The sequence below is a fragment of the Gigantopelta aegis genome, chromosome 2, assembly GCF_016097555.1.
Source record: "Gigantopelta aegis isolate Gae_Host chromosome 2, Gae_host_genome, whole genome shotgun sequence".
Lineage (NCBI taxonomy): Eukaryota > Metazoa > Mollusca > Gastropoda > Neomphalida > Peltospiridae > Gigantopelta > Gigantopelta aegis.
The window spans coordinates 47,609,451-47,637,324 of NC_054700.1; the positions used below are offsets into that span (position 1 = coordinate 47,609,451).

Sequence of the window (27,874 nt, forward strand, 5' to 3'; positions counted from 1 at the left end):
GTAACGTAGTGTCTATTACTGACAAATGTCTGCCAGATGTGTGTAATGTCGTGTCATCTGCATACATATCTACACTGACATTTTGGGTAGATAATGGAAGATCATTTATAAACATAAGAAATAAAATAGGCCCAAGAATAGAGCCTTGAGGCACACCAAATACTATACCCAATTCTTTGGAGCTAATATTGTTAATTTGTATACGCTGTTTTCTGTTGTTTAAGTATGACTTAAACCATTCAACTGTACTCGGTGACAGTCGATATACCTGACGTTTTTGTAGCAAGATTTGGTGATCCACCAAGTCAAGTGCTTTGCTCAAATCTAAAAATACAGATAATATAAAATTATAAAAAATTAATAAGTTTTAGCCTGTTTTATTTATATATAACAATGAATAGAGTAATTAAATGACGTAAAACGTAAGTAAATATCATAATTATATGTGTATTTTTGCTCCAGATACAATGTAATAAGATATTATAATTGTTTAAATAACATGTGGCGTCACTTGGATAAATTGTAACTAAGAAGTGGTAGGCTGTCGAATGGGGATAATTTTTTCTTTTAAATAGTCCATTTTGTTCAAAATATCGGTACGTTTTGGTGAAGGTACATTTTGGCATAGGTACGTGTTGACAAAAAAAAAAATGGGTACGTTTTTGTTTGATACGTTTTTGTTTGGGTACGTGAAATATCCCATCATGCAACAATAATCATGGCTGCGCCCATATAGCTGCAAGTGTCATCAGGATTTGTTGTTGTTACAAGCCTTATAAAAAGTAACAAACAATTCATTGGGTAATCCCAAAATTAGAAAAGTATGGCTATATACATGTTTAATAGTTTGCATTGTGATAAAATAGTTTAAAAATCGTTTTAATGTTCCAATATTTTTAATCAAGGGTTAGGGTCACAGAGGGGTAGTCGGTGCATGGACATTTAAGGTCTCGCTACACAGATGTCATCTGCCATTGAAATCCATGTTAATTTGCCCAACTTCAAATGAAGAGTGCCAATAGAACGGGTTCTCGTTGGCACTATTAACATACACTAACAGTAACAACATACACCACTGCAAACATGCATTATATTTATTGTACTGTCAATGTCATACAATTTCGATTGACATGTTTTCGATACTTTGTTTGTTACTGCATGTATCGCAAGATTATGCAAGATATTATGTCACTATCAGCCTGAACATAAACAACGAAGTGTCTTTTTTTCCTCTCAATATTGAAAATGCTTCAAGTTAAGCTGCCAACTTTACTTTTTAATTAAAATACCATAAATATTGTGCATGTTATCAGTTTTTCTTAATGCAATATTTTGGTGTTAATGAAATGCCTCACATAGTGAAATCCAGGTATCACAAATCCCTGCAAAGTTATCGTCTGCAACACTGACATCTGACCTGCCAAAGTTAGACTATATATCACGTGATCATTACACTGAACAATGAAATTTATGGAAGGTTGGTTGGGTTACCTCTTATGTCATTCACAGCAAAGTTCTTTTCGGTAATTTCTGGTGGGGGCATGTTTTCATGTGCATTTACATTTTCTACAACTAAAAGTGGAATGGTGGAATTTGATTTTTTGAAAATATATATAGCTGTGTACCTCTATCAGAGTACTTAGGTAACAATCTGAATTTTAGTGCCATTGATTTGTAAAAACCTGCGTCGTGGTTAGGCCATCAGTCTACAGGCTGGTAGGTACTGGGTTCGGATCCCAGATGAGGCATGGGATTTTTAATCCAGATACCAACTCCAAACCCTGAGTGAGTGCTCCGCAAGGCTCAGTGGGTAGGTGTAAACCACTTGCACTGACCATTGATCCAGGAAACGGGACGTAGCCCAGTGGTAAAGCACCCGCTCGATGCGCGGTCGGTCTGGTAGGCCCACTGGGCTATTTCTCGTTCCAGCCAGTGTACCACGACTGGTATATAAAAGGCTGTGGTATGTACTACCCTGTCTGTGGGATGGTGCATATAAAAGATCCCTTGCTGCTAATCGAAAAGAGTAGCCCATGAAGTGGCAACAGCAGGTTTCCTCTCTCAATATCTGTGTGGTCCTTAATAGGGTCTCCACGAGTACTCGAGTACTCGGGCACGGGTCGAGTCTAGCAAGACTCGAGTCCGTTCACAGGACTCGAGTACCCGTACAAGGTGGAATCAACTATAATACACTGGAGAATGTAGGACAATAATTTCAGGATTAGATAATCAACGATATAAGTGACACAATAATTATAAGATCATGCACTAGTTTCTTTTTTTAAACTGGCCGTCCATCCATCATAACACTAAATATATCAACCGGTTTCTAAATGCAATACAATGACATGATTTGGTATCCATGTTCAGCCCTGGAATTAAAATGCATAATTCTATTTAACTTTATTCTTTAATCTCATCATTATCTAGTGTAAGTTTCGGGTACTCGGGTCCGGGTCGAGTTTGACCCTCGAGTACTCGAGTCCCATATTTTGGACTCGTGGAGGCCCTAGTCCTTAACCATATGTCTGACACCATATAACCGTAAAAAAATGTGTTGAGTGCGTCGTTAAATAAAATATTTCCTTCCTTCCTTCCTGACCAGTGATCCATAACTGGTTCAGCAAAGGCCATGGTTTGTGCTATCCTGCCTGTGAGAAGCGCAAATAAAAGATCCCTTGCTGCTAATCGGAAAGAGTAGCCCATGTAGTGGCGACAGCGGGTTTCCTCTCAAAATCTGTGTGGTCCTTAACTATATGTCTGACGCCATATAACCGTAAATAAAATGTGTTGAGTGCGTCATTAAATACAACATTTCTTTTTCTTTCTTGATTTGTAAAAAAAGATGATTAGACATTAACCTATGACGAAAACATAATGTAAATATGTTTTCAGTGACCACTGTCTATTGGTCTGAAAATTATTCAATATTTTTTACAAGTTACAAATATTTTATGATTTTTATTTTCCAAAGACAATTTTGATGTGAATTATTGCACTGAGTATACACCCTATACTACCATAACAAGGACAAAAATAGACAGCCAATGAAACTATTAAAAACATTTGACGTTTGTGAAAATATAGCGGAAACACCTGTACGACTTAGCAACTAATTTTTTTGGACGAAAATTTGGCGTTCATGGGAAATTATCACTGTTTTTCACAATAAACTAATGTAACTTGAGAAAGGTAAAGTATTATTGTATGTACGGAGTATTGTTTTTATTATATTTTTATTTTTTGCTTATCGTATTGAAAACATGACACCAGGATATAGCATTTATTTTCACTTCAAAATTGAGAACATTTTTGTCTCACTTTTTTGCTATGACCCCATCTGGCTGTAGTACCAGTCCAAAAAGGTGATTCATTAACCAATTCACTCCGGCTGTCTCTTACGCTATACACCCATGTCCCAAAAGTCAATGCGCAATATTACAAAATAACAGGCATAATACAGCCAGAAGGCTTACGAAAAAACCCATATTGTTTTAATTCTTCCCCAATTCCTAGAAGTGAATGTATGAACCATAACATATGTCACAATTAGGAACTAGTATGACTGTGGTACAAAACATCTATGGTACAATTTAACTAAATTACTTTTCACAATGGTACACAATGACTTTGGTATGAAATGACTAGCCAGAATGGTACAAAATGACAGGGCTAGCTCTGGCACTCGCCAAATTCGCCAATTGTGAATTTTGAAAGCAGTTTGAGAATTTTATCTTAATTTGGCAATATAATTTGTTGTAATAACTAATAATTGACATTAAAAAAAAAAGAAGTCAATTTCTGCAATTTTCAAAGTTTAAGGGCTATCCATGAATGACCATGGTACAAAATGACTATGATTCTTTATATATATACAGTATGTGAGAATAGAGCTAGAGTGTGCCTTGTTTTAAAACATTCAATTTCTAAATTTCCGATAACACAGTTTCTTAAAGGAATGCTGTAGCAAGGCTTTTGGACTGGTATGCATATTCAATGATATATAATGCACATTATTGCTTAATATCAACAAGCATATATTGTTATATTTAATTAATAAAATGGTTAAATGTGATGCCTATTTTGTTCCATTCCAGTGAATACGCCCTCTGGTGAGCTGGTGGTTACATAATACTTAATGCGTAACGTCAGGAATGAGTCTCTTGCGCTATACACCCACGTTCCAAAACGTCAATGCACAATATTACAAATCTCCCTGGTTTTTGCGGGATGATAAAATAGACATTCATTGCAATGTTCTGTAATAATAAACATCCCAGTAAGCCAGCAATAACTATATATTGTATAATAACAAGTCAAAATAATTATACCATGTATTGTCCATGCATTGACCTACGTACTAAAATGATACACAGAATGTTTTCTTAGTTAATTGGTTTATTCTGTTAGTTGCCTCTACCTGGGATTCCTGATTGGCAAGTCTGTATTTGAGAGGTAACAAAACAAGCCAATTAATTACCGCAGATTGTTAGAGTTCACTCATAAAATTAAACTTGTACGTTTCCAATTAGTGCAGACACTGCAAGAAGAAACCCGACAAAGTCATCCTGTTTTATGTCTTCTTGTCCAGGGCTCATGCGACCAGGCAAAGCGAGCCCAAACTTCGCTTTGACCAGCCTGACTTCGCCGTGCCAGTCACCGTAAGGCGAAATCTGTGTCGCCTTTTAAAAAATAGTCATCACTTGCAATATACACATAACGGATGAATGGTGAAGAACTTGAGGAACACCTATTCATAGATAATAATTAAGTGTGAAGTGTTTGAGTTTGAAAAGAGACTGGCGCCACAAAATCATGCAACAGGCTCACAGATACCGGTAGACTGTCTAGCTCAGACAACATCCATGAGCATAGGAAGGTGCACACTTTTACACTCTTATAAAGGAAAAATAAAGTAAAATATCTGAAAAGTGTGGGCACGTTTAATGTTATGAGTAAACCCTGAAAGGACTAGTCCTCGGTCCCGGTTAGTGAATGTTTGGTCTGGTCTAGTTGAAATTATCAACAATATTACAATACAGTATAATACAAAATGCCTTTCCACCGTTCTTACATATGATGTATACATATAATTATACATATAATAATACATGGGCAGTGTTTCTGTCAAAGAAATGTTTGGGTATGGCGCTATGAAATTGAATGCAACCACAGTAAACAGAGTATGGGGGCCTCCCCCAGAAACAAAATAGGATAAATTTAGGGTTAGGGTTAAGAAAATCACACGGTAATGATAAAGAGTCATTAATTTAACTTTGAAAAACCCATAATATCTGACAAAAATTTGGGTATGGCATCATACCCATTATACCCTCTGGTAGAAACCCTGATGGGGAACTAGCCAAAACCTCTATGAAGGCTACTGAATTGATTAAACATTTGTCGAACTCTGTGTTTGGTTGTCATTGAATTTTAATGTTTTATGAATATATGAATTAAAATATCCTTTTATTGTCTCGACTTAAACGAATTACGAATGTGAGATATAAGTATTACTATTCCAGTGTCAACGGCAACAGTGTCAACATTTGCATTAATGTTTCGCATTTAGATCACTTTCTCACAAACTATAAGTCCTAGATCAATCAAACTTGCTTTATAGTTGCCCCTTTAGATGTTCATCACAATGCATAATTGCATAACGAGACATGGGTGAAACATTTAATTCCACGTAATTCTTGTTATATTTCAGGTCATCCCTGTATTAGGAGCACCATGAATATCTCATCAGCAAGATGCCTCTGTGGGCGTCTTCCCAGGATGGTTGGGCGTGTTCACCATTCAAGGAAAACAATCCACGCTGAACTGGTAGCACCTTTTGCCAGTCTTGCCGAACAATTCAAGCTTGCCTCGGAAATGAAACAAAAATCTGTGGGGAGTCACAATCTGCAACCTTTTTTCAGGACTGAAAAAGATGATCCGGTGAGCCTCAAAAATAGTACAACAGGTGTTATAGGCTAATATGGTTTATGCTATTCTTTATACTGTGAAGTGCATAGCAAATATTGACATATGGAGAATTATAAACTCAATGGCATTGCTCATTGCCATGGGCAATTACTGGGGTTGTATTTAAAAGATGAATTTAATTATGATTTTATGTATTTATGTTTAATCACAAATGAAGATGTATTCCTCATAAAATAATTAAAAGTTAAATTTACTCTGGAGATAAATTTCTTTTTTGTAATTTTATTTCATGTAATTTTTTCAGACAAAACATAGTCTACACGAAGAAGGTTTATTCTACACACTACCTGAAAATGTGATCAAAAAACTATTTTCCAAAGGTTTGCCTGTGGAATTTAAGAAGTTGGTAAGTATTTTTTGTTTTATTAATTTTCATTTATGTTAGTTACTTTATGATGATTCTTAAAGTTTACTAGTTATAGAATACTGTAAATCTACTATGTATTGCATCATGAAAGTATTGCGAGTAGTCAACAATGGCCAAAACTGCATGTAGAAAGTACTGCGACCTCAGCTGATAGAACTGTATTTAAAACTTAACACAATAACGTTGTTTTATCATCAGCCGCAAGGAGTGAAAACTTGATGTTTTTGCCGCCCACAGATGCAAATCTTTTCTTGACTTGTTATGCAAACGGTCATTCGAAATTAGATTTGTTCCGGCTGGCTGCACGGGTGAGCTGCAGCCAATGGATCTGTCCGTGAACGGAGATTTTAAATATGCCATGAAGGAAAGGTTTACTCAGTGGTATGCTGATACTGTAGCTAAGAACTTGAAAGAAAAGAATGACAAAGGTGTTGACTTAAGAATAAGTGTGATCAAGCCTATTCATGCTCAGTGGGTTGTGTGGCCTGCATGGATCAGTTGTCGAAAGACAAAGAAATGATTCTCAGAGGATGGCGTTTGGCAGGATTACTAGGCCAAAGTGAGTAACTGTGCAATTTACAAAGACTGAACATGTTTGCTTATGACTGGTTGATTATTAAATTACTAAATAAAACTGATTTTTATTTATTTTGATACTTTGTATTTCTTCTCTTTTTTTCTTTTTTTGAAAGAACAAAAAAATCACCAACGACATAATACTGCGTGGAGAAAGTATTGCGATCTTTAGTTCATCGCAGTTTTCGCAGTACTTTGTTGTTCGCAGAACTTTCTGTATTTACAGTAATATAAGATACTAAGAATAAAGTACATACTAGTATATAATTATGATTTTGACTTTTTCTCCAGTGAATTTAATACTGCAAGTTAAAGAATATAAATCTTAACGTTTCGTCTGTATACAGCAGTCATCAGTTCATTAATATATTTATCTTTGTTTGACACCCAATACTGAATGGCCAATTTTTAAAAACATTTATTCATTCATTCATATATAATAAACTTCTTCAAGAGAATTACAGCGGGACGTAGCCCAGTGATAAAGTAATCGTTTGATGTGTGGTCAGTCTGGCATCGACCCCTGTAGATGGGCCCATTGGGCTATTTCTCGTTCCAGCCAGTCCACCACAACTGGTATGTCTCATTCATGTCATGGCATCCTGTCTGTGAGATGGTGCATATTAAAGAACTCTTGCTACTAATGGAAAAATATAGCAGGTTTGACACACAAATAGCCAATGATTAATAAATCAATGTGCTCTAGTGGTGTCGCTAAACAAAACACAGGTATGATAAAAGGTGTAATGCAGTAAGGGCGCTTGGCTAAAACTCAAATTAACTAGTTTTGTTTTGTTTTATTCAGGGCAAGACGTTACAGGAGTCCAGTGTTATGGTACGTGCCCCAGCACTGGAAGTAATAGACTACATCAAGAAAATCAACCTAGACTATCCCGTTCCCAGGTTTATGCTTTGTATCCTCGACACACGTAATACATAGCTAGTTCTTCTTCAAGGTTGTTCATTTGGGAAGTGTGTTGGATTCTGATCATTTGTGATAGTTGAAAAGAAAATTAATCAAATTGGTTATCAGGATGTAATTAGAAAAGATGTCAGATTGGACTTGAGGTTGGGAGCTACATTGGTTCAGAAAAATGGGTATCGTGATATGTTAGAAAAGCTGTGTGTCTTGGGTGGGGTGGTGAAGCTGGGGGTGGTGGGGGTGGGGTGGTTCTGTGTAAAAAAGTGTTGAGTTTTGTTAGAAAAATTATCAAATGGCCATGCTATGTGTCATCAAAGTATAATGGAAGAGTGACATTTTCTGGTATTTTTATACATGTAGTTTAGTTACTTAAGTATAACTATTTATATACATTTGTTGATGGGACGACTAGATGTTGAGATGTGATCCCAGGATTGCATGCATGAACCTTAATTGGGTATAATCATTAAAAAAAAGCTCTGATTTTAATGATGTCCAGAGTTGAGAAACCCACATTATTTCTCATATGGTTTGAAATGCCATAATACATATCAAAGTGATATATCATATTAAAATGTCAGTTGTAATGTGTTGCCCTAGGTTCTTGGCAATGAAAGTTGATGAAGAAAAATATGGATGAGATTATTTACTACTCAGAGACAACATGATGTCATCAAAATAGATAGTATCATACATGTCATCTGTAAGAATCAGCAATTATCTCCCTTTTATAAAAAATTTATCCAAAATTAAAACATTAGTTTTTGCAAATGTAATTATTTTTAAGATTTAGTTTGGTTGGTGTTTTTGGTGGGTAGGTGAGGGTAAGTGTGCCCATTCTCTAACCAAAAATGTAACCAGATCACATGGCTAGTTCCCTCTAGTATTCACTTCGTTCAGATTGTGTATTTTTCTTAACCTGGTGTGGACGGTCGTCGTGGAGCTGGCAAGACGATGACACTCGCCCACATCCTCCATTACTGTTCCTCTGACGACTGGCTCCTCATCCATGTTCCATGGCGTAAGTAGCGAACACTTTTAATGTGTATAATAAGCATATTCGTATTGTCTATAATAGTATTGATTTGAAAATAACAAAACAAGCAAAAGCAACAGCTGTCACTTTAAACGCAAATATACACACATGCAATGCTCATGCACATTCAAACACATACTCACTGCATTTTCATTCATTATTTCTTGTTCTCATCCTTCCTTTGCAGGGTTTAAGCTGAAACCCAAAATGATTTAGCAATTGGGTGAATTTGATCAGACAATCTGTAGCCAAGTTTCATTTAGCCAAACAGTTTTCTAAGTAGATTTTTTGCAAATTGGTTGGAATATGAGATGAGAAAGAGATGGGATATGAGATGTATATTCTCTGTCTCTGTCTCTCTCTCTCTCTCTCTCTCTCTCTCTCTCTATCTCTCTCTCTCTCTCTCTCTCTGTGTGCTCTCACACACATTTATTGTTTTGATACCTGATGAAACCTTTACGTATATTACCATTAAAATAGGAATTTTTCTGTAAAATTCAGCTGCTCACTGGAATGTTCACTTCAAGGAGTTGTCTCCCTCTTCTCACCGATCGGGTCGGATTGATTTACCCGTGGAGGCTGCAGAGTGGCTTCTGCATTTCCGTACCCAGAACCAGTCACTAATTAAAGACATGATGGTAAATACTTAAAATATCACTTTAGATGAATACATTAATTCAGTCACAGAATTAAGGATGTAAATTACACTTCAAAATTACAACAATCATTGTAAATTAGGCAGCTTAATAGTTCAAAATTAGTAATCAATTAAAGATATCATCGTAAATCGGGGTTCACACTGGAAATAAGTTTGCTTTAACCAATTTTAAGATATGTAGAGTATTTCCTTGAAAATTAATAAAATAACTTAAACAACATTTTTATTAGCCAACTACTTTATGTTGCAGCCACGTTGTATATGGGTAGGGTGTGCTCTGTAAATTAAACATCAGTTGACTTTGTAAGCATGAAATGACTGTATATTGTGGTATCAATTATCAGTTATTTATTCATCATGGGGGTAGGATGTAGCCCAGTGGTAAAGCGCTCTCTTGATGCGCGGTTGGTTTGGGATTGATCCCCGTCGGTGGGCCCATTGGGCTATTTCTCGTTCCAGCCTGTGCACCACGACTGGTATATCAAAGGCCGTGGTATGTGCTATCATGTCTGTGGGACGGTGCATATAAAAGATCCCTTGCTACTAATGAAAAATTGTAGTAGTTTTCCTCTTTAAGAATATGTAAAAATTACCAAGTGTTTGACATCCAATAGCTAAATCAATGTGCACTAGTGATGTCACACTTTTAACTTTTCATTCATCATCACCTCTTTGTCCAAGATTTTAAAAATGTTGTACAGGTTTTTGTCACAGTATATTGTGCAATATGACAAACATCACACAAACCCACTTTGGTTTTCAGTTAGCTACTTCCATAAATTACTCATTATATTGACAATAATTAGATGTCATACATTGTCGGGGTCATACCTAGGCCAAAGTAATGAGGAAGATTTTGTCTGGGTAAAAAAAAGAAGAATTTTGTCAAAATAATAACAGGTCTTCTGCTGCTAGTCATAATAGCTGTTGATGCATGGTATTGTGTCTATTAGAGTGAGCTGTGCGGCCCAATACCTCACCCTTAGTCCATATCAGTCTAGCCTCTACCCATTGACCAGTCCAGCTTGGGTGTCCCTAACAGAAGCCAAAGCTCCTGCTGGAATAGCTCTCTGGGTCACTGAGACATACAAGCCCCCACACCAGGTCAAGGAATGGACTATGAAGGGATGCTGCTAGATCAAAGACATATTTTTGGATGTGGTGTATCCACCCTGTTGCTCCTGCACCCCCTCCCCACTGCTAGATGTGATCCTGACTGTATGGGAGCATTTGTTAGACTTTACTACTACTAAAGTGATAGTATCCATGTTGGTTCTTTTAGATTACTTCGAAATACATATGGAGCAAGCGAGAATCTTCTGAGGAAGGCACACCACTGGTGGATGTTGTTGACTTTGTAAGAATGCAGGGTTTTTTTTCTTCTCTAACCATGTCTTGAAATGACCATATTTTTAAAGTCACTTTTCGCACCCTTGTTTTGACTTTGTACACAATAAATATACCATATCTTACAAAAATTCCAGTTCAGATCCATATTTCGTAAATAGTAATAAAAAAAATTAATAGCAAGATTTTCTTCAAGCATAATCACATGCGTTGGTAATTTTCAAACAAAACATTTTCAATAGAAATTTTGCAGTAGTTTTTTTCAGTGTTCTGAAAACAGAAACATCATGTATCCAGTTTATTATTATTGTAAGGACATACAAAATGATGTCATTGGAATATAAAAGTCATTTAAATTCAAAGTTGGCAGTATTAGTGCAATGTTTCGCCACACAAATAAAAACCGGTCTCTTTACCTTGAATCTTCTCATAATAATTACATATTGAGCAATGGTGTATTTACATGTTGGTGTTTTAATTTTCATAATTTTAAACAAAATATAAAGTTATATAACCATTTCATGTTAGAATATTTTTTTGTGTACAAAGCCAAACAGTGTGAAAATTGACTCTCATTGACATATACATAATAGCCATTGATTAAACAATATTTTGAAGTTTAGTTAAAGTCAGTTTATATATTAAATTTCTCACATCCATCGATTAATCGTTATTTTGTGTGTTATTATAGAATCATTCCCATCCTTTGTGTATACATCATATTCTATTAACATTAAATAAATAGAGATTATTACCAGTGTTTTTCGGTATCGTCAGTATCATATATTAGGAATAAAAATTGTATTATGCGAGCCTCTGGCACGCAACTTTAATTCCAGTCCACCATTACTAGATATTCAAATGACGTAAGAATATATGGCGTGGTGTATTTATTAATGGAAATGACGTCAAACTCGAATGACGTCATTTTGGATGTCCTTATGATGGGCTTAATGGTTTTTGTTTTCTGAATACTGGACAGCTTTCAGTGTAAAATTGCTATTGAAATGTTTTTATTTGATTTTTGATGACTATGAATGCATGCGTCACTTATAGAGTGTCACTCAAGTACGTTTGCTTAAATGTCAATGCTGTGACCTCGATTATTTTACATCTAATTTGCAAAGTTATCAAATTCTTAAAGTATGTGATCTGAAAAATATCACATACTTTGATTGTACTGAAAATGTAAGATATTATATGATAAAAATATTTATTTATTACATACCTATTCAATCTTACTATAGTGATAAATGCATTTTCAAACCGTGTGATAAATTTATCTTGTATAGTAAGCGAAAATGATGTATATGAAGTTCTGCATATATCTCATATACCTGCTGATTAGACTTCATATAATCTATGGGAATCCACGGACCCCCAGTTCTAAACTACTGTTTTAGACTGTTGTTCTTAAATGTATATATTGATACGTAATGTTATATCTTTAGAGTAAAATTCACATATAGTATTTTGTTTAGGGTTTAAATCGTGTGAAGTTTGCCGCCGACTGTGTTGGAGTGGTACTCAAAGAAGTGAAAAAGCAAGCTGACTTAAAAAGGTGAAACACTTGTATTACAACCGTGCTTCCCCTCCCGAAAACCCAGCCAAGCTCCATCCACCAACTTTTTAACAAATTCTTTTAATGTAAAGTACCATTCCATTTTAAATCTTATGTGATTTGTGTTTTCAAACACCCTGATGCAGTGTTTGACAAATGTTTGAGAAAGTCACAAGTCACCGATGCTTTGGCTAATGCCCTGTATATTATAGTAATACAATTGCTTATTTCCACTAGACCAGACCAAAAATCCACAAGCCAGGACCAAGGACTAGTGGATTTGTCAAACCTTGCCTGATGCATGGTAATGCACTAGCATATAATAATTACTTTACTGGTTGGGGTACTGGGTGATTGTGAACCAAATTTTAAAAATTAATATATCATTACTAGTAATCAGTGGCGTAGCGTGGGTTGCAAGTATTGCGCCCCCTAACCAGTGGACCGTTAGCACTCCCCGAGTCCCTTCCTCCAGTCTAGAATTTTGCGCCCAGGGCAACCTTCCCGGTGGCCCCGCCCACGCTATGCCACTGCTAGTAATTGTTTATAAAAGTGTTTTTTACCTTTGTTTCAATACATGGAGTTAAATATATCGATATATATATATTTATATCAAAATATAAATATAAATATTCAACAAGTAAGATTATTTCCATTGTTTTTCAGAGTCAAGGTTTTAGTAGCAGTTGATGGTGTAAATAGTTTTTGGACAAAAACCTGTATTAAAACACTAGACAAAGTAGAGGTATGTTGCTGTTCACTGTTTAAGATAAATGTTTTGAGTCGGACATCCGATTCTGGAAAAAATCCACATCCCACATTAAAGGCATACATTGGTATCAAACAACAGAATTAGTATTAAATATTAATTATTATTTTAGAAATATAAATTTTATGTAATTTTAGTTATTTTTGGGTTTTTAGCCTATAATTTAATAGGTATTATATTTTTTACACACACACACACACACCATATATGTGTCCATGCAAACATTTGTTCTTAATATAATGTTAAAACAATACCTGTATAATTATTATATCATATTTGCTATGTTTAAATTTAATAGGTCGGACATGAAAAAAAGACTTATTTTGTTAAAAGTTGGGAGTTTTTCATCAAAGAACAAGAACAAACGGTTTCTGTGTAGCACTAAAATTCAGAATTGCATAGAAATCTGGTACTGGGTATTGCTTTCACAGATACTATTTTATTTTAAATGTGTTTGATTTTTATTTTGCATTTCAGGTTATGACCGACCAGTTGTCTCTTGTCCACAACTTCAGAAAGATGCTAAAAAATGACTGGGTAAGATTTGCTTGTGATTTTGTATCCATTGGAGAGGCATTCTCATGCAGTTTGTCGGTTCTACAAACATTGGAACATATAAGACTAAAGTCATTCCGATTTAATCACAGTACGATTCGATCACATTCGACATGTCGGTGTGATTTATCACATAATGAGAACACCTCTTTATTAATCATTATTTCCTGTCAGTTTTAATTAAACCTCTTCTTACTGTTAACAGCACTTTATGGCCAGGGCTCCATTTGTAATGCAGTGGTTGAGAAATATCTGTCTATTCACCCATCCTTTAAAATATAATATGGTGTTTTAGAAATGTTTTATTTATTCATCCATCGTTTTAATTATAAGAGTTTAGTTGAGTGGTAGAGCACTGCCCTGAGGTGCAGTGTTTTGTAGGATTAATCACTCTATCCTGGGTCAAATGGGGAGTTCTCACATCCCAACCAGTGCCCACAACTGATACATCAAAGGCTGTGGGATATCGGGTGTATGTGTGCAGGAATTTATGCAGGAAGGATGTCTAGACTGTGGTGAACAAAGTTTTTAGGGAGAGGTTGAGTCATGCTTCCCTGGAAAATATTTTGGAAAAGGAAAATTCACTTGAACAGAGGGTTTTCTTTTTACCCCCGAAACCCTAAACCCTGCACATACATACAAATGATACCTTGTTGCTAATTCGTAAGAGTAGTCTATCTAATAAAAAATATATATTTCCTCATTTTTTGACCATTATCTAAATAATCAGATATTTGACACAAAGTAGCAATAGTTTAAAATGTGCTGAGGTGGTGTTAAAGACTATTCCTTTCTTTTTTTCATTTAAATATTATTCATTAAAAAATGGGTAAATCAGTGAAATGTTAAATGGCAATAAGTGCACATTTTGTATAGTGCTTAGTAATTACTGTAGTGAAGTGGAAATGTGTAGTTCATACAATAATAAATAGAGAATTGATAGATTTTGTACCTTAATACTAATTATTTCTATCTATTTTTGATAGACAAATGGAGTTGTGGTGTGTACTGTTGACCCTATGGCAAATTATCGCACAGACAGAGAAAACGATACACCTCATTATTTATTAGGAAAAGAGGTGAGTTGAAGTATACTGTAAAATACTTTATTTCCGAGGAAACTTAATTTTCGCACTTATAACCCAAATACATTTAGCATGAAATGTACTCAAGAATGTGGGAAAATATAATTTTGCAAAATTAGTTATTTTTTGTTTTGCATAAAATTTGTAAGCCATGAAAATAAAGTACCTTAAAGTAAATAAATAAAAATATACTGACAAGATGATATTTAATTTATTAATTTACAAATTTATGTATTGCCAGTCGGGCAATATTCTACTTTGTATCAATGTTGGGTAACCTTTAAAAACATATTACTTGTTTTAACCACAGATTCATCACTATTTTAATTATGATATTTATATCCTTTTGTTTTTGTTTTAATATATAAACAAATAAAATGTTGATCAATTAATGTACTACTATGCGTTGTGGGTCAGTTGAATTACAGTAAAAAGAAAATTCAATAGTGGCTTTAAGCAGTGATCGACAAATGTTTGAGAAAGTTACTAGCCCTCACAGAAGCTTTGGCTAGTGCCCTATGTATTATAGTGATATAGTTGATTCCACCAGCCCAGGCCACAAATTCATTAGTAGGGACCAAGGGCTAGTGGATTTGTCGAACTCTGCTTTAAGAGAATAACTTGATTTTTTTGGTATCGTTTTAGGGCTTTGAATGGATGGATCCATTTGTCCCAATTCATGTGCCCTATTACACAGAAAAAGAAGCATACAGTTGTTTGGAATATTATCTTCACATGAAGTGGATTCAAACACCAGAAGGTATAATAAACTAAAACAGTTGATTCTATATTCAGAACACATGTTCTTTGAAGACTACAAGGCTACAGTTGAATAAAAAATGTGTTTAGGATAAGTAGGTAAATTCATGTTTGTGATATTTGAAAAAAGTTAGAATAGAATTTCAAGCTTCATTGGCTTTTAGACCTGTAGGCCATTCTCCATTCCATAACATGCATTAATTTTATCAAAATTTTAAATTTTAGAACATACATGTATTTACAGTAAAGGTAAAGTAAAGTCTGCCGTATCTACATTTTTGTTACGTTACATAATTATAATTCTTAAGTTACCATTTTACTTGCCTTGAGTGCAGTGCAGGAGAATAATATTTACAGCTTTATTTTTCTGTCTTAGCAATGTTCTGATAACATACCGGCATAAATTTTATTATGGCATTAAGTTTGATGTTTTCTTGTTGTTTTTTCTAGCTCGATCTGAACAAGGCAAAAAGGAATTGTTGTTTCTAAGCAACAATAACCCTTACAAACTATTCCGAGTGTGTGCTTCAAGATAACCGAATCAACTTTTTGTGTTTTGTGTGTCGTAGGGAACTGGATTGGACTTGCAAATATAAGAAGTTTTTATCATAAACACAACAAAATTGCTTGGGATACAAGACAGTCAAAAGTATTTGTATAATTATTCAAGACTATCACCCCTAAACACCAAGGAATCATTTTAAAAGGCAAGATCGCAAAGAAGTGGACCTACTAAAGAGCCCAAACAATTAGTGTTTTACAATATATGTCCCGATAACAATAAAATGAAGGTGTTGTAGCCATTAATCAGAATTTTTGCTAGTTGAAGAGGAAAGTACACTATATATCTCAAGTGACTTAAAAGTTAACTTTATAGCAAAGTAAAATTAAAACCAGACAAAAAAATATTTGGTCAATTTGCAGTCAAATATCAAATGACATTGCCTTTGTTTTCCTTTTCAATAGACTATTTCAGATTTTTTTTTTTAATTATTGAAAATCCTGCATTAAATTGGTTTTTGGCTCAACGGAAAATGTACTCCCTTGATTAGGGATGTAATTTGTGATTTTCCCCAACTACATCTGTGTAGTGACATACTGAAAATTATCAAGCAGGAGATCATGTATTGAGAACAATGTCCTCCTTGTGTTTTAATAAAGTTTGGTACAGTTAAATCAACTTAATATAGGTATTGATTATCAGCTGTGGTAATGTCTTAGCAATGGAAGCAGAAGAGGATAAAATATGTAATTTTTTGCTATTAAGGAACTGGGTGTCATACATGTAAATAAAAAGTGTACATACTCTGAATACCCAAACTGTTAATGACTGGAATCCTAAGACATAATACTGATGTAGTGCTATTAATTTTCTGCAACTAACAGAAATGTGACAAATCATTAAATATATTGGTAATAAAAAAACCTAAATTTTCATTTTACAATCTTATTTTTTTTATGTTAGCAGTATCACAAGTATAATATTTAATTGTCATGATGAATGGTGGGCTGTAATCACAATATATGAGTAAATGCCTACTGATGAATCATGACTATATATAACAAAATAATATTTGCTGTTGCGGATTGGGTCATGTCATCATCGAAACTGCTCGGTGGACCCATTGGGGTTTTTCCCATCCCAACCAGTGCCCCACGACTGGTATATCAGACTATTATATACCATCTTGTCTGTGGGAAAGTGCATATAAAAGATCCATTGCTGGTAATGGGAAAATATGTTTTCTTTGGAGACTACATGTCAGAATTACTAGATGTTAAACATCCAATGCTTAATGCGTTCGAGTGATGTCGCAAAACAAAACTTACCTACATACCTTTTGTAGAAATCCAATACTGTACCACAGAACAAAACAAAACAGTTTTTAAAAATTTAATTATTTTATTTTATTTCTAGTACATACACATAAACAAACAATATTTGTTATTTACCTATGAATTATGAACATTTTACTCTTCTATTTTTTACTTTTTTCTTCTTGTTTTAGTTTTGCAAAAAAAACCCCCCCTCAATTTCTTAATAAAATATAAATAATTTGCAAATGATTTTTTTTTGCTCCACAAAAGGCAACTCCTTTCAAATATTAACAATAATGATAATATATTTAATTAATTTCCTTGTAATGTATGAAGAACACATTGAGTAACTTCAATATAAAAAATAATCCAAACAAAAAATGGGATATAACTACTGCATGTGATAAAATGGCGATATTAATTTTTCAAACATGAAAATTTTGCCCAACTAAATGGATATACCATAACATGAATTTTTTTTTTTTTCAATTGCAAAAAAAAAAATGCAGTTATTGAATTGAATATGAATTAGTACAATCCATTTAATAATATACAGCACATATTATTCAACAATTATATACAGTAGAATCTCATTGGCTCGAACACTGTCGGTGCATCAAAGTCTGTTCGACCCATCGGGTAGTTCGAACCATGCATTCGGCCGTTGTCGGGTGCTTTTGTAACACAAAAACCAATCGGAACACCTAGCATATTTCCGTAAAATTGGCTTGGGCGAGATGGTCCGATTGACTCATGAGTAACGAAATCGCAGTCAAATGTCGGATGAGATACACTGGTAGTTTGTATTTATAAATATTTATTAATTTAAAAAATCGTTCTTTATTATGCTGTTGTAGAATCATTTGTGATATATGGACAACGTTGAGCAAAAATTAAAGTGCATGAAGCACAGGCGGAGACCCTTTACCAGTTATTGTTGCAATCACTACATTACATTGATCCCTCATGTATTTCAAGTTAAAAACAAGATATGCCGACGCTCATGCATAGAGTAGCGATTAAAATGTTTAAAGTAAAACAGCGAGGCCTGCCTAGGCTCACCAACTGATTGGTGTTACATGCAAGGTTCATTCAGCTAACGATTATTGTAGTACAATTGTCTGTACTAGAAAGATAATTACCGATAGGTGTTAAATAAACATGATAAGCCGGCATATGATCTAGGATTAATTCGTTCCACTTCTGAATTTATAATAACTTACTTTGTGACTGACGTGAAAGGGTCGATGAAAAATTTGTACATAAATATTTTTTTGTATTTCTTCAGATAGACTTAGTCGTTCGAGCTAAATAGTTCGGACCAATAAAGTGGTTTGAGAGAAAGCTTCTGTTCGACCCCAGGGGTATTCGACCAATCGGCACCAAAATAAAAGGGTTTAATAGAGAAAAAATAAGGACATTGTTCTTGGTTCGAGAATACTGGTAGGTTCGACCGTTGGGCGTTCGAGCCAATGAGATTCTACTGTAGTTTTTTAACTCTTCCGATAGGTGAGATTTGGTTTTACACTTGTATGTAAACCAGCTAGGTTAAGCACTCTTTGAAAGAAAGTAATATTTTGGGTGAGACAGGTCTAGTAACAAATAGAGTTTTTCAAAATCAAACGTTTTAAACATAGTTTGTATGTAAGCTATTCCTCCTTCACTGGGGTGCTGTTGTTGATGGGGTGCCAGTGCTGCTGCATCAAAAAGTCTTTCCTCAACTGCAGATCAAGATACGTTTCCATGAACGGATTACCTGTATATTCGGTTTCAAAGTCCTCGCATGTAAACTGTCTCGTTAAGGATATAATTATTGAAGTTTATTTCAAAGTAGTGATTTAGTTCAAAACACTGGATTTTCAGAGCATTTTGAATTGGGGAGGGGGGTGGGGGGTTTGCTACCTACTCTAATCTGCATCTAGTACTGACAAAATACAAGAACTTTAAGGGTATACTGCCGGGGGCTGAGGTGTGTGTGTGTGGGGTAGTTATGCAGGTTACAATCCTCCCTTCTATTTTTCACCAAGTGGTTTGGAAGGGGTTTGTAGGACAAGAAATAATGTAACCTCTTTTGTTTGTTATAAGTATGCCCATTGGGTACTGAATCGCTTATCTGGTAAAGTGAACAATAGCAATAATGATTTATCACAGATGGTCGTATGGTAATTTGATATTAGAATGAATAAATGGTGATCCACTTTTATCACAGCATATGCTATGACATTTTGTGAATTCTTATTTCACCTGTGATATAATTAGGAAATAAATGAAGATGTATGCATGTGATGGTTATGGCCATGAGAGGATTATTTGTCTGGTAACAAGTCTAAAATCTCTCGGACAATCAGACAATGAGAAGACTGTCAAAAATGTCTAGGTCCTGTACAAAGTTTTGTTGAAAATGACACTAGCTGAAATTGGTTGAACTTGAGATATAATTTTTAGCAAATCATAAGTCAGAGAAGCAATCTTGGATGACAAGGTCACCTGAAAAATACCAACACTAGGTCAGAGCCATGAGAGGATCATGTGGATCATATTTGGCCAAATTCTGACTCTTGAAACTAGGTCAGTTACTTTGAATTTCTAATTGGCCCAGATAGTTACAACACTTGGTGTGGGACATGAGAGAATCATTTGGACCAAGTTTGGTTAATAACTGCCAGAATTAGACAAATGTATAATGTTGACAGAAGCCAAACAGATAGATGACAGAGACCTTCGGGCCAGGTGAGCTGAACAGATCTAGCTTCATCACAGAACTGATCTTGCTAGATATAAAGATACAAAGGTTTCTTTTTGGGGTCTTCCAGGATGTTGTTTGTTTTCACATATGGCATCAGTGAAAGTGGTGTCACATGTACGTTGAATTTTATTCAGTGGTGCATCAAACTGAAAAATAAATAGAAGTAGGTTTTGATTATGTTCTATTTTATTCTCAACATATTATATTGTTCTATTTCCATGAACAGAATTGTTTTTTTTTAAATAATTTTTTAGTCAAAATACAATTTTTTAATGTCTCTTTTAAGAAACATTCAGAAAGATATTCTTACAAGATAGTGTTGGCATGTAATATTAATAAAAAAAATTAATTTTAAATAAATGTTTTGGTTTTTTTGTTGTTTTTTTCCATAATCATTCAACACTTTAAAGCCATTACATTTCCATACCCATGTTCCACGATATATTGGCTAATGTATAGAATTACTAGTTAAAATGACAGTGAATATAAACTTGGGGGGGTGACAACACCATTGCATATTTGTTATTCGTCTCTGGTGAATAAAATAATGGAAACACTCTACCACTGTTCGAAACACTGGTTATTATTATCTGACCTTCTTTTAATGGAAAAACTTAATCATAAAGCAGTTATTGTGCTCTTTTCATCATATTCACCGTATCAGTGTATCTGTTGCTGATACCATCTGTAGACAGGATACTGGCATCAACTGCTTCGTCTAGAGGTTGTTCACAATCATTTCTAAAATACAAAACTGCGAATTACCATGTAAATATGTGCACACCACATCCAGTCTTCACCTTGAGTGAAATCAATTTGCTGCTTTCCTAAAACGTTCCAAGCGAGTCTGGAGGGGAGCGGGAAGGAAAGGAAGGAAATGGTTTATTTAACAACGGACTCAGCACATTTTATTTACGGTTATATGGTGTCGGATATATATAGTTACGAACCACACAGATATTGAGGAAAGAAACCCGCTGTTGCAAGGGATCTTTTATATGCACCACCCCAAAGACAGGATAGCACATACCATGACCTTTGAAGTACGAGTCACATAGCACTGGCTGGAGCGAGAAATAGCCCAGTGGGCCCACAGACAGGGATTGATCCCAAATTGACCAATCACTGGGCTACGTCTCGCCCCTGGAGGGGAGCGGGAGTGATCACTCACCTTTCTTGGTGACAGATGGAGAGAATAGATGGAATAGATATTTAACAACACCCCAGCATGAAAAAGTGTCAAACTATGGTAAAGACTGATCCCCGGACTTATTAAAATTCAGTACAATTGTGTATCATACATTTATTTCTTTTATGTAGGTGAGATGTCATCTGGGTGATTCTTTAAAGGTTTCTATCCTTTCAAAACAAGATCCTGCAACTGCTCCTGGTGTGTGTGAAAAATTAAATCCAAGAACTATTTAAAAAAAAAAAAAAAATTGTTTGATTCTAGAAATACCCTAACTTACTCGTAAGATCCGGTAAAAGCATATCTCTTCTTGAGCTGTCTCAGATGGTTGTCAACTAGAAAGTTTTTATTAAAATCTCTCCTTGGTGGTCTTACTTTTTGAGATGACTTCTTCCTAAGAGAGTAAATACAACATTAGATATTTTTCATAAGTTTATCGCCATTTATCACAATTTGAGTTTTTCTCTTTAACATCAACAATGATACAATAAACTTTTTTTTTTATATTTAACAAAAATAATACTAATTCAAAAACACATATTTATATAATTGGAGTAAATGAATGGTGTTTAGCCACACCCAAATATGAAAAAAACATATTAGCCAATAACTGACCAAAAAAAAGAAAAGTGTTTTGTGAATTATGAATAAAAATTATTAGTAAAAATTTAGTAATTGATGATCTTTGATCAAATTCATCATAATGTAAACAGTTCTCTAACTATTCAAGACTGACTTCTAACTTTTTCTGCTTCACATTTATAGTACCAGTAAAAGTTGAGTAAGTGAAGATCTTTATATAATATGCTGTATATAAAATATCTCAATTTATTCCTATGAACACAAAACTCATAATGTTATCTTATTCACAAAATATTTGTCTTCCTGATAAATAAATATGCTAAGTTAAAGTAATTTGTTATTATTATGATAAATGTGTTTAGATATTCCATAAAATTAGATCAAATCACTGGTATATTACAGTGCATAGTCAAATCTTTATTAAGTAGTCACCAAATGAAGTATCAAAATATTCTGGCGGCTTAAAAAGGTTAATTTATAGTGTGGTAGATGATTTGGGAATACTTTACTCTTCAAATCGGGCCTGTTTTAACAGAAGAGACAACTTATAAACATGTTTTAAACAAACACCAAGTAGTAACATTATGTACTACTTTGATGTTTATTTTTTTACAATTTACCTGAGTTTTTGAGGATGAGGAAGACATTCAAAGGGAAGTATTGAAAAGACATCTTTATTTTGAAAAATATCCAAATCAGCAGATTTAGAAATCTAAGGGGAAAGAAGAAAAAATTAGTTAAAGACTTTAGTATTATAGGAGGTATACAAAGATATATTTTATTTTAGCCCTCTGTACAAAAACCACTAACAAAACAAAAAACAATATTAGTTGTTAAAATTCAGATTCAGCTACTACAGGAACTGGGAACTCATTGTATATAAGACACTGATATTCTAAACAAGGAAGGAATTGGATATAAGCACAAAAAATAAGTTGAAATAAAAAAATATACAAGCAACTGTACCAGTAATTAAAATGACTCTTTATTAGCCACAAACTGTTACAATAGCTATAAAATCAGGAATATCCCTTTATGTATTAATTTGTAATCCTTCAAAAAAACCACACAAAAAACCCACTTACTGGTGTACAATTCCGAGGCTCGTCTGGATACCTGGTAGCTCTTCCTACTGTTCCCATGTGATATGAAAACGGACTATAAATAATAATGCATGAATTTAGATGATTTGCTAATTGGTATTTGCAAGGGCTTTAAATTGGATCAACATCGAGGCGATAAACATTGTGCCCAAAATAATCATGCCCAAATTAAGTACAAACATCTCAAAGTATTTCACCTCAAAACCAATGAAATGTAAAGTTTAATGACATTACAATAACTTAAAATACATATCTGAATATTGACAACTTTCCACCAGCTGTTAATGACAGTAATGAACTAAAACAACCTTCCTAAGCTCAAATTAATGAAATCTAAAGCCCTGTTTGCTATTCTCTGATGTAAAAAACAATGGTGTGTGCTATCCTGTCTACAATATAAAAGATCCCTTCCTGTTAAGAGTTGCAGCAGAAGGTATAATACTAATGCACAGACACAGGTCACCGAGTAGTTGGTTTGAACCTAACCGTTGGATAATTTAAACGTAAACACAAATCAGGGTTGTTGTCCATCTAATTTAAGTGAATCACTTCTTACATTTTAACATCTGTTTCACCTGCTGTTCCTTCTAACAACTGTGTATTTTCAAAATATGGAACCAACATTTACTTTACTTGTTCTAATACCTTTGAGGATACAGTTTCTGTAGCCTATCACTTCATAGTACAAATGAACATGTATCTTTATATGTAATCTGTAGTCAAATTATTTTAATTACGGTTTAAATTTTGTATACATACTGGAATATACCTACTTGTTAATGTGTGTCTTAGGAGGAGTATGTATCGAGTAATTGTCATGTTTGTCAAAATCAAGAGAACAGTAACGTTTTGCCGTTTGTGACATCCTGTCAAAAGAAGAAGAAAAAGATATGATGTTACTGATATGAAAAATATTTTATAATGGCAAGTAAAATTGTTAATAACTTTTTTATTCTCAATAACTTGATCAGAAATTTTATGCCATTTAAAAGATTAAGCCTAAATTGCCTTTAACAGTTTTCCCACATCCTAATGACAACAAAAAGATTACACATTGATTTTTAAGTTTCTTTGTAACAGAGTATACTCACTTGCCAAAAGGCACATCGATGAATATTTCATGATTATCCGTCATTCTGTCTGCACTTCATATTATGAGCTTTCTGTGGCAAACATGAATAATAAATTTAATACAGTACTTTTAATTTAAAGGACACCTACATTCGACCCCAATCATTACATTAATTTCATCACTGTCAAACAAAATATTCTATGAGACGTGTTTAGTGTGAACAATTTTTTCCCCAATTAAATGAAAATGCCTATGTTTACTAAATATATATATATAAGATTTCGCACGAATAAAGTATGCATTTTTACATCAATTATAGGGTGGGATGTAGCCCTGTGGTAAAGCGCTGTCTAGAATCGATCCCCATTGGTGGACCCATTGGGCAATTTCTCATTCCAGCAGTGCACATCTGGTATATCAAAGGCCGTGGACTGTACTATCATGTCTGTGGAATGGTGCTTATAAAAGATTTTTTGCTACTAATTGCAAAAAAATGTAGCTGGTTTTCTTTCTAAGACTATTTGTCAATATTCCGAAATGTTTGACATTCAATAGCCAATGATTAATAACGTTTACATCAATTACAACTAATATTGTGTGTAGTATGGTGAAAATTCATGGTGAAAAGGTTTCAGGCCAACTCATTCTGCTGGAATGTCTCCATCGATTGTGTCTGAAGTTGAAAATCTTCTTCACCACTAGGGAAGGGGTTGCTACCCCCCACCCCCCACACTTCTCATATGCTGTTCATTTAGCCCACACAAAAAAAGGCATCGAGTAGAAATTTACATAATAAAATATTTGAAATGGAACAATGAGATTAAAATAATAGGTATTAAAATAAACCTTGGACATTATGCTCTGTTAAAAGTTTATTTTAATGAACTAGTTCTACAGACTGACCCAGTTTACTTACTCAACATAAATTTGCCCTACGGTAGTTAGGGACCGTCTCAAAATTTCATCACTTCTCCCCTAACGAATAACCTATGGAAAGGGGGATGGGGGTAAAACACCCATAAGGATAAAAAGTCGAAAATGGAAGTGTGGATAAGTTTATGGTTATTTTTTTGGTGTTTTTTAAAAAAAATTATTTATAAAGTGAAATTCGAAATCACAGTTAACGAAGAATTTCCTGAACTGCATATGAACAGTATAATTATTAGCCTCTGCAATGTCTTGATATATAGCTATTGTTCTCCTGCACAGATTATCTAAAACGAGATAATTGTTTTCCACTAGTCTGTCTCCAGTGAACTGAATTGACTGTTCATTGTTTTGAATGAATCAAAATAAGTCACCAAAATACTTTTGCCATGTGTCTGTTATTTGTTTACGGACTAGGAAGATACATCTTGCCAATGTCATCCTACAACTTTTGTGGCCCCCAAAAATTCAACCCCTTTTCCCCTAACTAAATTCGTTTGAAGGGGGGAAGGGGATGAAAAATATTGAAGGGTTATTCGTTTAGGGAGCCTGATGCCATATAACCGTAAATAAAATGTGTTGAGTGCATCGTTAAATAAACATTTCTTTCTTTCTTTCGTTTAGGGAGAAGTGATGAAATTTTGAGACAGTCCCTTATGCATTAATTAGCCTACTTAAGGTGATCTTTGCGTCAAGATAGCTTCGTAAAACGGGGTCCCTGGTCCTGCAATCCATCAATGCTATCATACCCCTAGTGCATCAAGATAAACTTCTCCGAAACGGTATTTATTACTGTGATGTTTATTGCTGTGCCGTAACAGGTCCAATAAATCAAATGTCAAAATCATTTGAAAATGTTTTTTTTTTAAAAACCTATCATAACCCCAGACCTCGAGATAAAAGAAATGCAGGGCAAATTGAAGGACATTATAGATCTATTATTTCTCTATTATTACTTGGTTAGTCCAAAACTGTTCGTAAAGTTACACCCATACTACTGATTCTAGATTAAGTCTAAGGACTACAACAAAATTCTAGTCACCAAAACATCGTCTGCTAAAGTTAACCCACAAAAGGTTTCGATATCTATAGTTGCTTTAGTACCTTTAATATCCTTGGAGCTATTTAATGAACAATCGAGGTTAGAAAACGGGCACCTGTTTTTGTGACGTTTTTAGCATTTACGTCATTCATCACCATAGTTTTGGAGGTGGCATCAAAATGGTGGACCGAAATGGATGTTTACTTTAACTTCTAAACAACAACAAAGGCAAATAATCAAGTACAGGTAGATAGTTAATGTGTTAAAAATAGTGACCTTTTTTTCCTAGTAACTACAAAGGACATTTGTGGTTGATGATATGGTTTAAGAATTTAGAAGTACGTTTTCACTAAATCCATTCAGTGTTTCGCCATGATTAAATTGATTAATTATTTTTGAAGTACTTCCTTATTCCCCACTCCGAGTCCCTATCACCAACGAATAAAACATAGTTTAACGGAGCAGTTCGAGTGGAATTTTGTTCCAAATCCATTGTCAGTGTACTGTTAGATGTTTGATGTATGATTGACAAGTGACAATCAGCCAGTCTTTATTGAAAGGAATTATTCCATTAGAAATTAGTCCTACAGCCGTGTCTGGTGTATCAGCACCTCCAGTGATTCAGCACACTTAGTATTTTGCTTAAGTATGCTTAGGAAGTTATCATGTTGTTGGTGTTTTTAATAAAGTGAAGTTCAATTCCTTTTTCAATGGTTAATCAAGTATCAAAATATTTATTGTTACAGATGCAATTAAAAATTATTAGAATTATCAATAATTAGGCTACAGTGCTGTCCGGTGTATCGGCGCTCCAAAGCTTTCAAGGACCATTTTCTATGTGAACATTGTAAAATATTTAATAAAATGCGTCTCTCACCAATGAAGAAGTGCATAATCTGAAATATACTACAAACTGTTTTATGTCTGTAGTAAATAAACATTTTAAAATGGTGCATAAATATAGGCACCCCCTTGTATCCAAAACGATTTGCATGTCCGGTGATTCGGTGCAGTAGATGTAGATCATTGACCCCGCTATTTATAAACCGCCCATGACCTCACTTTTAGCCCATAAATGCTACACTATTGTCCCAGAATTATTTTAGTACTTTTTTGTTTTGTCTTGTTAAAAATATTACTATGAAAATGAACTATCACATATGACCCATCTCATGATCAGTTTCGGAATCGTTTTCTTGAGTGGCACAGTACTGCAGATGCATACATGTTCATTGTCATGCATGGCTAAGATGCCTACATGGATTTTATTTTTCTCGGGTAGATTGTGCACACACGTGGATCTTATTTCGCTTTTATTTTTTGTGACAATTGTGAACTGGAATGACTGTCATTTAAGGTGTAAAATTTTTGTTTTGTTTGCATTTGCTGTTGTTGTTTAAAACTTTTTCGTGCATATATACCACGAAGGTTTCACGCACGCCTGTCCTGGGCTTAATCTCTGGCCTTTGCCAGTGACTAAGTCCAGGACAAGGGGGGGGGGGATGAGTTTGAAGTGGGCAGAATTTTGAATAAGTATTTAGTAGCGTCCAGCGACTGCGCGGACCGACTAGTAGACACCGAAAATGGGCCGTGTTCTGACTGGCTGAATTTCGATTCCTTCGGATCTAACTAGAAAAACCTAAGTCTACGGAGAATAACTGCACCTAACATCATGTCTGGACTAAGAATTTAAACCCAAAAATAAGTTTGATTGCTCGGCCGAAAAGGTTTTAAGGTGATTTGAGCAATTGAACGGGCGCCAAAGTAAA

At 34.4% G+C, this 27,874-nt stretch overlaps 3 protein-coding genes across 7 annotated transcripts in view; 2 read left to right on the forward strand and 1 right to left on the reverse strand.

Annotated features, from left to right (window-relative positions):
* Window positions 1-717: 717 nt before the first annotated feature.
* LOC121386440 (28S ribosomal protein S29, mitochondrial-like) lies at window positions 718-17,063 on the forward strand. 3 transcript variants are annotated; one of them, XM_041517342.1, is made up of 13 exons: window positions 718-821; window positions 5,714-5,943; window positions 6,236-6,337; window positions 7,740-7,848; window positions 8,785-8,877; window positions 9,394-9,530; window positions 10,833-10,907; window positions 12,379-12,458; window positions 13,125-13,203; window positions 13,705-13,764; window positions 14,769-14,861; window positions 15,513-15,627; window positions 16,077-17,063. In XM_041517342.1, exons 2-13 carry the CDS (start codon window positions 5,737-5,739, stop codon window positions 16,160-16,162), a joined length of 1,236 nt encoding a protein of 411 aa, XP_041373276.1. In that variant the 5' UTR covers window positions 718-821; window positions 5,714-5,736; the 3' UTR covers window positions 16,163-17,063. The 3 variants fall into 3 exon arrangements, with proteins under 3 accessions (XP_041373276.1, XP_041373289.1, XP_041373283.1); XM_041517355.1 differs by having other exon boundaries at window positions 718-801; XM_041517349.1 differs by having other exon boundaries at window positions 718-782.
* A 1,114-nt stretch (window positions 17,064-18,177) lies between these two features.
* On the reverse strand, window positions 18,178-26,135 carry LOC121386462. Of its 3 annotated transcripts, none has more exons than XM_041517368.1 (9): window positions 26,020-26,135; window positions 24,156-24,227; window positions 23,838-23,930; window positions 23,047-23,119; window positions 22,582-22,673; window positions 21,660-21,773; window positions 20,847-20,931; window positions 20,232-20,336; window positions 18,178-19,234 (listed from the first exon to the last, which is right to left on the reverse strand). In XM_041517368.1, exons 2-9 carry the CDS (start codon window positions 24,197-24,199, stop codon window positions 19,094-19,096), a joined length of 747 nt encoding a protein of 248 aa, XP_041373302.1. In that variant the 5' UTR covers window positions 24,200-24,227; window positions 26,020-26,135; the 3' UTR covers window positions 18,178-19,093. The 3 variants fall into 3 exon arrangements, with proteins under 3 accessions (XP_041373302.1, XP_041373311.1, XP_041373320.1); XM_041517377.1 differs by having other exon boundaries at window positions 26,106-26,130; XM_041517386.1 differs by lacking the exon at window positions 26,020-26,135 and adding an exon at window positions 25,738-25,973.
* A 131-nt stretch (window positions 26,136-26,266) lies between these two features.
* LOC121386478 (COP1-interactive protein 1-like) overlaps window positions 26,267-27,874 on the forward strand; it is a 53,748-nt gene continuing 52,140 nt past the window's right edge. The window contains exon 1 of the mRNA XM_041517396.1: window positions 26,267-26,351. The gene's annotated coding sequence lies outside the window, so the exon portion shown is untranslated. The remainder of the gene's footprint in view (window positions 26,352-27,874) is intronic.

What these genes read in the sequence shown, in the direction of transcription:
- LOC121386462 (XM_041517368.1), bottom strand. Translation starts at nt 24,199, where the DNA reads ATGACGGATAATCATGAAATATTCATCGATGTGCCTTTTGGCAA. An exon ending in ATCGATGTGCCTTTTGGCAA is followed by an intron (nt 23,931 to 24,155) that starts GTGAGTATACTC and finishes TTCTTTTGACAG; the next exon opens with GATGTCACAAACGGCAAAAC. An exon ending in GCTTTTACCGGATCTTACGA is followed by an intron (nt 20,932 to 21,659) that starts GTAAGTTAGGGT and finishes TTTGTATTTTAG; the next exon opens with AAATGATTGTGAACAACCTC.
- LOC121386440 (XM_041517342.1), top strand. Translation starts at nt 5,737, where the DNA reads ATGAATATCTCATCAGCAAGATGCCTCTGTGGGCGTCTTCCCAGGATG. An exon ending in CACTAATTAAAGACATGATG is followed by an intron (nt 9,531 to 10,832) that starts GTAAATACTTAA and finishes TGGTTCTTTTAG; the next exon opens with ATTACTTCGAAATACATATG. An exon ending in GTGGATTCAAACACCAGAAG is followed by an intron (nt 15,628 to 16,076) that starts GTATAATAAACT and finishes TGTTTTTTCTAG; the next exon opens with CTCGATCTGAACAAGGCAAA.